Genomic DNA, 10,719 nt, shown 5'->3' with positions numbered 1-10,719 from the left:
TCATATCTGACACTGTGCTCCAACCCCAACCTCTGAAGATAGGTTGTGCAAAGAAAGGTGGTCCAGTGGCAGGATCCCATGCTCTCATTGCCACGACCTGGGTTTGGTTACCAGGCATGGTACTATACCAGTTGCTACAAGAACTCTTAGTGATCTGATGTGGTGACCCCAAATAGGAAGGAGCTGGAAAATTTTTTTTATATATATCACTTTCATGTCAAACCTTTTTCTGACTTGTTGAATTATTTGGCATATATTCTGTATTACCTGGGACTGAGTCAAGCAAGGATTAAAGTATGACATGATGCTATTTTAAAATAATCAACAGGGTGGTGTGATGCACTACGACCAATGATTATTTTTCTCTAACAACTTGTCGAAAAGTGTTTTATGTGCTTCAAAACTTTAGAAAGAAATTTAATTATTAAACAATGGCACGGTATATTTTTTATGTGTTGTGTTATGGTTACATTTAATACTGTGGAATGTCAAAGAGACAAAGTGATTTGATTTGATTCAACTAAATTTTGTTTTTAAAGCATTTTTAGAAATGTATAAATTCTAATGTATATATAATGAGCAAGCCAGAGCTGGACGAAACCTTGAGAATCATCCTCGTTTGGGTGACATTGGATAGTTTTATAAATCATTTCCCTTCTATAACTGTGTACTATATGGTCAAAAAGTGCAACTGTGTATCAACTGCATTGCAATGCTGTCTTCATGGTCTCTAAGTGGTAACATCCAAAGCAATCCCCTGTACATCCAGACTGTCCATGTGGGCCATCAGCAGCGAGCGGCCTCCAAATGACTGAGACTAAAACCAGAAGTAGGGCATCAGGATCATTATTGAGTTTAATTTTTCATTTATAACAGCTACAGACACTCGCTCTCTCATCACCCTTAACTCTCATCATGCTTAATTCCACTCGACTACAAACTGTTGTAAAAAGGACATTATTTACATTTACATTATTTCCTTTCCAGTGACACCCAAGTGAGGATGAGGTTCCCTTCTGAGTCTGGTTTCTCTCACGGTTTCTTCCTCATATCATCTCAGGGAGTTTTTTTTCTTGCCACTGTCACCTCAGGCTTGATCATTAGGGAAAATTGTTAGAGATATACGTATAGTAACTTAGTTTTAAACCTTTTTTCCCTGTGTCCATACTTATGTAAAGCTGGTATACAAATACAATGAATTCAAATGACCTCAGGATGGGTACAAAGTGCTGACAATGGAGCTGACACTACAGACTCACCTTATAAATTAACACAGAGCTTCACCTTATCAATAAATCAATTACAAATAACAAGACACTTTAATTCTATTTATTGTTAGATTAGATTATATGACACATCTACCAAAGCCATTTGTAAGCTGTTATTCTAGGCTCACCGGCAGCACTACTGTCCGAGTTGCTGTTATAGAAAAATAATTAACACCTTTTGACCAATTACAATCGAGACTCCTACATCGCTATAAATAACGAAGGCTAGTGTCAGGATTATTCTTCAACAGAAGCAATCTCATGAAACAATGCAGCATGCGGGTCTTGAACACATGACATTAGCAGGCATCTACATGGATGCACAATGTGTGTTTCTTGTGTATGTGTGTATCCGTTGTTCCCACACACAGCAGCAGGGTGAGGAGTGAGGGGGAGGGGGGGTGCGAGCGAGGCGGCATCACATAGTGAGACTCTCCTTATCTCTAAGCGTGTCTAACATAACTGAGTCTCATCCAATCAAAGGTTGCTGTATGGGATCTTTTCTAGCACCTTTATAACATAACTGTGAAAGCGCTGTTACAGGACATGATTGAAAAAGCAGGTGCTGCCACACAGGCCAACACAAAGCAGAGTCACTGTACTGTTTCCATACTGAAGTTTCTGAAGTTTCCATACTGAAGTTTCTGAAGTTTCCATACTGAAGTTTCTGAAGTTTCCATACTGAAGATTTTGCCAACAATTACATGATTTTATTTGTTTATGACTCATTTATCATCACACTGTATTTTTGTATTATTTTTTGGTTTACAGTTACATTTTATCTTGGGTATTTCTATCCAAAAACTTGCTGAGCACTGACACTGGAAACTCCTTATAACAGTACAGACCAAAAGTTTGGACACACCACCTTTTCAACAGGACAATGACCCCAAACACACCTCCAGGCTGTGTAAGGGCTATTTGACCATGAAGGAGAGTGATGGGGTGCTGCACCAGATGACCTGGCCTCCACAGTCACCGGACCTGAACCAAGTCGAGATGGTTTGGCATCTCTGGGAACTCCATCAAGACTGTTGGAAGACCATTTCAGGTGACTCTTGAAGCTCATCAAGAGAATGCCAAGAGTGTGCAAAGCAGTAATCAAAGCAAAAGGTGGCTACTTTGAAGAACCTAGAATATGACATATTTTCAGTCGTTTCACACTTTTTTGTTATGTACGTATATAATTCCACATGTGTTAATTCATAGTTTTGATGCCTTCAGTGTGAATCTACAATTTTCATAGTCATGAAAATAAAGAAAACTCTTTGAATGAGAAGGTGTGTCCAAACTTTTGGTCTGTACTGTATATTATATTATAATTTATACTTAAATTATGTAGATCAAGCTCCATATACGCAAATCCCTGTGAAAGTTCCTCACCTGTGTCTCGTTACCATTATTCAAGTTCTAGTATTTCTCTGTCCCAGTTTCAATCTTGTTTTTGTTAGCTGTTTATATATTTGCAATATTCTTATTCCTGAATCTGTATATTTCTTGCCTCCGTTTGTATCCATAGTTCCATTTGTTCATTTGTTATTATTATTTGTTTACACAATAAATGATCTGAACTTACGGATAATGTATTGAAACATACGCTACATTCAGGGTTGCTGTTAAGGAAAATGATCCAACAGCAATCAGATTTAAAATCTCTGTGCTCTAATATCTTTGAAATACAGTATATCACTTGAATTCCTGATCAGGTCTAATCCACATTCTGAAAAGCAGTTTGCAAAGTGGGACAAATCTAATGTGTTCCTCACAAAAACAACACAGCCCAAATCCTTCTTTCTGCAGGCACATTCTTGTGTTCTTGCTATGCTGAGCACTAATACAAAATTCCCCCCTCAAAAGCAAATGCAAGTATTTTTTGTAGGAGGGAGCAGTCCGTTGTTGGCAAGCTCTTTAGGCAATATATGACCGTAAGATGAAGTCACAAACATTGCGACAAGAGTTGACTCCCACTCATCCCCTAACACAGTCAGTGCTTTATGTGAAGAAGTACCAGCTGGTGCCACGGTCCCTTCTAGTCCTCCATACTTATTTGTCTTCATCACATATTGGGACATGGAAAGGAAATATAAACTAAAATCCCTGAACACGGCCGTCAGCTGCATTCTAGCGTTTCTTCTTCATAAATTCTGCCTTGCTGAAAAAAGTAAGTACGGCTTGTTTTTGAGTTTGTTCGAGTCAGCTGTTGACGTGTTTGACTTGGACTTTATAATGCTTATTGGTTTACATATTGGTTTGGTGTATTTGAATAAATAATAAATGGCTTTATCTGGGTTGTCTAACTGATGTCTTATTGAACTGGATGTTAAAAACAAGTCAGGCTGTAGAAAATGTACTAAACTGACTGTTCGGTAATTCAGAAATGCAACACGATCTTGTGTACTGATGCTCAGAAATGTTCAAATCTAATTCTGGACTAATTCTGTTGTGTTGTTTATTTTCGTTGTTTACTCATAGGCCGGGTTGTGGTTCATTAAACACGATGATATTTGCCTTCTCTCTTCAGTTTGTTCAGTTCCCTCAGAGCCTGTGATTATTAAAGAGAACAACACAATCGATGCCGTTGTTGTCCGTATTAACACAACAACAAAGAACGTCACTCTGACTCTCACCGAGAATCCAGACAATGCTTTTGACCTGAGGGGCTTGGATCTGATCCTGAAAAAACGCCTGGATTTTGAAGTATGGTTCCTTTGGTTTCTCTTTCCAAAATGTGACTCTAACTATCCTTTCCTCTTATTGACCAGTGACACAGCAACACATTGAGTTTGAATTCTGCATGTCTGAACTTACACCCACAATTACGATAAAGGTCAAAGCTCCCAGAACATTTCTCGAAATCTTTCCACCCTTTTCGAACCTTCCACCACCTCAGATATGAGAGCTTGAAAAATAAAATATCTTCAACTACTCTAAATAGATTGACATCAATATGTTAATTTCCTTTTTCAGACTCTGTTAAATCCTGAGGAGCTCACGGTTCAAATCCGCTGTAATAAAACAGGATCCAAAAGTGTAAGTGTCTCACATGGTGCTTCATTTGTCACACTTACAACAAAATTAATTCTTTGTTAATGAATTTAGCACAAGGAACAGCTTGAATCTCTATTTCGGGGCTTGTTCTATTTGCAGCATTTTTTTTTGCTGCCAAAAGCTGTCTTAAATCTATATATAAGTATATCTGACCTTATTTATTTGTTTAAATCCACAGATTACTTTGACGGTGCTTGTTCAAGTCAAAAACATTAATGACAACCCTCCTTTGTTTGCCCAGAGTAAATACACTCTAGATGTTAATGAGGTGAGAACTTTTTGCGCCTCTATAAAGCCACTGAGAACTTTTCCATTTATAATAAAGTTAGTGTGATGTCATTACTTATAGGAACATAGAGCATTAATGTCCTGCAATATATCTATGCATGAGCTCAGAGAGGAGGAATTTTCATTTTATCCTCATTCACAGCTTACACCTGTTAACACCAGCGTGGCCCAGATCGAAGCAAAAGATGATGATTCAGGAGTTTTATATTACGCCTTGGAACCAGCTCTGGTAGGCAGTTAACTAGGTTATCTTGTATTACTGTCTTTCTCTGATCTTAATGCAGGAATGATTTATGAGTCCTGTCTCTTTCTGCAGAACCCATATTTCAGACTGGAAAATATGTACAAACCAAATATTCTCGTCAACAAGACCTTGGATTACGAAGTCGTCCAGCAGGTGACACTGACCTTATATGTGCAGGTATGCAAGGACAGAAGAGTTTGAAGACCCGATTAAGCATGGCTTATTAATAATAGCAAGGAAATAATTTTCTTTATTAAAATATACATTATAGTTCTGGCTTAAAGTAGAAATTCTGAAAAATGAGTAGCTAGGTATTTTTGTAGTATTTTTGTATTATTTATATAAAAAATATATAAAGTTATTAATATCTATATACTGTACTTCTATGTATATGAAATATTTACATACTTATCTATAACACAATACATAACTTACAATAATTGACTTATTTATAACTATAGCCTTGACTGCAATTGTGTTTTATTTGTTATTTACTTTTCTTTTTAATGTTTACATTATTTTAATTCAAATATCAAATTGCATGTGTATTGCACTGTAAGGACTGTGTTCAATTCACTGTACTCAGTATAGTGACAATAAAAGAATCTTGAATCTTGGTGGTTAAAGTGGTAGAGGGCTCTGGGTTGTGGCTTGGCAGATTAAGGTTCAAGCTGCCACTGTTGGGGCCCTTGAGTATCATGGCTGTCCCTGCGCTCTGACTCTAACCTCCAAGATGGGATATGTGAAGAAAGAATTTCACACTGCTATATATGTATATATGACAAAAACAAAGCCTTCTATTTTCTGTACTCCATTGCTGACATGCTAATACACTTACAATTAGAAAACCTAACTGGTATTTTTTTTTTTCAGGATACTCCACCATTGTCACCGCCAGGCCAAATCACCTACACAGCCACCACGACGATTGTAATCAACATAAAAGACATTGACAACCGTCCACCCTGGTTCCAGCCATGCACGAGAATAACTATTGGTACTGCCAAAATATGCCTGAGTGTTGGGTATAAGGGTAGAGTCACCTTAACAGAAAAACAGGTAAAGGATTTATCCTTCAAATCCACCTCTCCTTTGAAGAAAAAAAAAGTCAACAGACTTTGTAGTAGAAAAAAGTAGCTGGAACAAAATCAAAGTAGTAATAATAATAATAAAAAGGAAAAGAATGCGGGGTGAATATTCCAACCATGAGGATCCAAATGCCAGACATACTGTAGGACTTAACTTACACTATATAACCATTAAAGGACTTCTTGATATAATTCATTATATATATATATATATATATATATATATATATATATATATATATATATATATATATATATATGCTTTTGATATACTTGCATGCTTTTGATATACCTTATACAATGATGTTATAAAAATAATGTCTCATAACATATTGTAAGAATTTTATACTATGGCGTTCGATTCTGATTGGCCAGAATTAAGTGCTATTAAAATGTGAATCACAATTATATGAATGAACAAGTTCTAAAGCTTTGTCATTTCTATAATAACAACTCATTTCTTTGGATTTGAATAACAGATGCACCGAGTACACTAAGACTAGAGGTTTAAAAGCATGTAGGTATTTAACAAAGAAAGATGTTTAATTGTGGATTTGAGTCAATTTTCTGTCATTTATTTGAGTCTCCAGTGGTCACGAGCAGTAAGTTTTCTGACATAGGAATGTCTACGGTTTAGTTCTTTTTTTTATGATCATCCATATTCCTCATTCACCTTTTCACAAAATTATTTTTCTAACATTTTGTGTTTCCAAACTGCATCGAAAATAATTGAATATAATAAACCTTTAGGAAGGACCGCTGCAGTTACAACCTGGGCCGATTTATGCAAGAGATGGAGACAAAAGCAGGAATGAAGAGATTAGCTATAAAATTGTTAGAGGTAAAAAAATGTTTGGTAATTTCCTATCTATCTATCTATCTATCTATCTATCTATCTATCTATCTATCTATCTATCTATCTATCTATCTATCTATCTATCTATCTATCTATCTAGCCATCTATAGGCTATCTATCTAGCCATCTATAGGCTATTTACTGTACAAGAAAGTTTATCTGGCTCTATCTATAGAAGGATAGATAGATCCAGATTAACTTTCTTGTAGGTTGCCAGTGTACCAAATAATTTTTTCCTACTCTCTTGTTGTTGTTTTTTTGTAGGAAATGAAGACAACATATTTCAAATAGATGAGAGCACAGGAAACATAACCATGCTAAAGCCAGCAGATATTGCAGGCCCAGTATTTCTCACAGTTTTGGTAAATTGCCATTATTATTACTATTATATTTGCAAAATAATAATAATTTGCATTCAGTAATTGAAATTGCGATTTGGTTAAAAAAAAAACAACCTTCTCATCACTAAATTAGAATTTTTCCATTTTCCAACTCTTGAAGTGTGAGTTCACTGTGTGAAGATATTTCTCAATCTAAATTGATATTTAATATTTAATAATATTTCTCAATCTAAATTTGGGTTGTAAAGTGAAACTTGGACAATAAAATCCTATGTTTTTTCTGATAGGTGTAAAAGAAAGCTAGTTTATTATCAGTTAACTAACCAGCTGTTGGTACCTACAGTATGATTCTCTACTGCTATGAGATGAAGTTAGCAATATTATTAAGTGAAGCTGTAGCTTACCGCACTGATACATCAACAGTCATTGAATTTGGTGGAAACTGGTCTCTTCTTTGTACTCGGAATGAATCTAATTTCTCCAATGTGACTCAATTGTAGTAACATTGAAATAGGTGGATGAACACTCAGTACGCTCTGAGTTCATGCTATGAGAACATTATTGCTTGCACATATAAACTAGCCGATGATTGAGGCTAGTTTAACAATTAGCTATTTAGCATGAAGCAGTTAATCCTCTGTCAAAGACTAAAAACGTAGCAGATAGTGACTTTTGGAATTAGCCCTTTATCCATCTATTCATCCATCCATCTTCCATGGATCCAGAGCATATTCCTGAGAGCAAGATGGCAATGCACATCTAGGGTTACTTTGAGCAACATACTGTATACTGCACTTCATTGTAATACAGGTGGTGTTTTTATCCAGGCTTCCCAGGTGTCAAACCGTGACCAGTACGCTGCCACTTCAGTCAACATCGAAGTGATGAAAAAGAGCAGGAACCCACCAAAATTCGAGCGAGAGCGATATGAGGCGTATGTATACAGCAACTCAGGCCCTGAGAACATGGTGCTCAAGGACAGGACTTCTAATAAACCCTTCAGAGTCAGAGCCAGGGATGATGACTTTGCCAGTGTATGTTCTAATGTTAATGTTATGTAATGTACTCAACTCAACAAACTGAATGTAATGTTATTATCAATGTAGAGCATTGTAAATTGTATATGTGGACTTACAGTATTTTATGTGAGTTGAATGTGTTTGCATGGACAGGGAATAAATCCCGACATAAGATATGAAGTACAGTACAGCAGTTATGTCAACGTAACCACAGACGGATTTGTGCTTCTGAAGAAACCTGTGCGGACCGAATCTTTTGCTTTACAAGTAAGTACACAATCTTCTGCAAACTTCTTCTTTCTCATATACAGGAGTCGTCAGACTATTATTCAGTAAATAATATGTATTTTGTTGCTTGCAGGTTCGGGCTGTTGATGTGTCAACTGGTGAGTCGGGGACGGCGGCTCTCTCTGTGATCGTCCTACCACGTGAGTGATTTCTCTATGGCTGTAATGATTTCAATAACTGTCTTTCATAGCTCTCATTGCTGTTTTCAATGCTCCTCCGTTCTTCTTCACAGCCGTAGGTGTCCAGTCGCCCTCAGAGGGATACCGTGCTGGAGATATGGCCTTGCTGGGCTTCGTAATGGCCGCCTTGCTGGTTCTCTGCCTCATCGTGATTGGCTATCTCATCTCACGTCTGAAGAAAAGGAACCCAGACACTCTCAAGTTATCAGAGGTCAGCATCTTCTCATCATCGCTCTGTGAGTTCAGCTCTGAATGATCATATTCTAGAGGCATCAAAGTGGCAAATAAAATAAATGCTGCATTGTATTATGTGTTTAGATGTAGTTGTAATAGGAAAAAAGTGGCATTGATCTGACACCCAATTCAGTGTTTAGGTCCATGCTTGCAGCAAACTCAGCCCACTGACGGGTTAAGACCAAGAGACAGCATGCAGTTCACCAATGATGGCTTCATGAACGAAGCAGACATGGGAAGGTTGGCGATGAGGAGACCAGAAAAGAGAGACAGGAAGCAGGAATTGGTGTCGAAATGGAGAGTGAGAGTGACACCGCGTGAGAGGCAAGGACGCTGCGATTCCTGTGGCATGCGTATCCACTCGAACCATGTGCACCGTAGCAGCCCAGCTCTCCACCCCAAAGCCCAAGGATCTAAAGATGAAGTCAGATCCATTCTAGCTAAAGAGAGAAGGAAGGACGGACAGAAGACGGTGTGGTTTAAAGAGAGCGAGGATTCCTCAGATATCGAAGTGGAGATCATTCCTGATGACATAGGGCTTAAACAAAAAGAGGAAGAGGATGTCAAATCATCTTCTCTTGCTCTAAATGCCAGCGATATGGAACTGAGTGAGCTGACTATGATGAACATCCAGGACTTTGACAAGCAGAAGGAAAACGGTTCTGACCACCGAGAGTCAGCAGAACCAAACAAAACAGGCCAGTGAGTGCTACCGGGGCTTGAAATCAGTGAACCACATCCTTATAAGACTTAAATCAGTCTTTCCTGAGCTGATATCAGAATGTTTCCATGATTTGGGTGCCATTGATTTCCCAGTGATATTACATTTACAAATTTGATAAATAACCTTTATAAAAGCTTTAAAAAATGTTTTAATATGTCCTAGCCAACACTTTTTTTTATTTATTTGTGAATCCATTTAATGTCTTATGTCTGACAAATCAGCAAATTTTAGTTTCTTTACACTTCAGTTACATTCTGAACATCTTCCCTCCATTTAAATATATTTGGAATTTTTCAGGTCACATCTTTCAGTTGGGTAAATACAAATTTCCTGGGGACGATGGAAAGAAGTGAAGTACATTCTCTCGCTCTTTTTGCTTTATTTCCAATTATATTGTGATACTGCCACGATATTGAAAGTCACTTTGAGAGCACAACATAAATTATTAAACATTATGTTATAATATTATACTAATTATATTTTGAGAACCTGCTAATTCTATGCTACAAGAAAATTCAACCCTGTCAATTGTTTAAGAGCAAAATGAGCCATTGACAGTCAAGAAATCTTGAAGTTGATGTGAGATCAGTTTTTAGTTTAAATTTTTTTGATATTCATTGTTGAAAAATGACAAAAAAAATAAAACCCACATGGCACCACAATCATGGAATCACCAAAAACTCAAGCAATGCTTAATTATGATGAGGTGCATTGCCTTACAAACCCAATTCACTGGTGTCCTTACATGGTAGGGTACTGAAAATCTTTTATCTGTGATAAATATGCTGAAAAAAAAATGACCATAATTTACATCTTGACTATGTATATTTTTTAAATCAGAGACTAATGTGAACAACAAAAATCAACATTTCTATTTTGGATCATATTATAACTGCACTAAACATAACATTTGCACTAAGGACTAATTATGAATAATTATCCAGTAACTTAATGCTTGGTGTTTTTTTTCTGTCCAGTCAGAATAATTTGTTCATTGCTGTGAATAACATTTTGTATACACGAATACAGATAAAGACTCTAAGAATATTTTATATAAATGTGAATCTGTTATCTTGGAAGTGCAAAAATGAAAAATTAAAAAGAAGAGAATGTGTTGTATCTTGACTGTTGTCACAGTTCAT

The 10,719-nt window shown here is 36.7% G+C and overlaps 1 protein-coding gene across 6 annotated transcripts; it reads left to right on the top strand.

The window, feature by feature from the left end:
* The first annotated feature begins 3,230 nt into the window (after nt 1-3,230).
* On the top strand, nt 3,231-10,696 carry cdhr5a (cadherin-related family member 5a). 6 transcript variants are annotated; one of them, XM_027153047.2, is made up of 14 exons: nt 3,231-3,429; nt 3,790-3,965; nt 4,236-4,298; nt 4,495-4,584; nt 4,747-4,833; nt 4,921-5,025; nt 5,722-5,907; nt 6,687-6,777; nt 7,057-7,154; nt 7,961-8,167; nt 8,306-8,419; nt 8,514-8,580; nt 8,673-8,830; nt 8,994-9,178. In XM_027153047.2, the coding sequence occupies exons 1-14, from the start codon at nt 3,339-3,341 to the stop codon at nt 9,030-9,032; spliced, it is 1,572 nt and encodes a 523-aa protein (XP_027008848.2). In that variant the 5' UTR covers nt 3,231-3,338; the 3' UTR covers nt 9,033-9,178. The 6 variants fall into 6 exon arrangements, with proteins under 6 accessions (XP_027008848.2, XP_027008847.1, XP_027008846.1 ...); XM_027153046.2 differs by having other exon boundaries at nt 3,232-3,429; nt 8,673-8,855; nt 9,008-9,162; XM_027153045.2 differs by having other exon boundaries at nt 3,233-3,429; nt 8,673-8,855; nt 8,987-9,162.
* The last annotated feature ends 23 nt before the right edge of the window (nt 10,697-10,719 follow it).

Source organism: Tachysurus fulvidraco, chromosome 2, assembly GCF_022655615.1.
Source record: "Tachysurus fulvidraco isolate hzauxx_2018 chromosome 2, HZAU_PFXX_2.0, whole genome shotgun sequence".
Lineage (NCBI taxonomy): Eukaryota > Metazoa > Chordata > Actinopteri > Siluriformes > Bagridae > Tachysurus > Tachysurus fulvidraco.
This window is presented reverse-complemented; position numbering and strand designations above follow the sequence as displayed.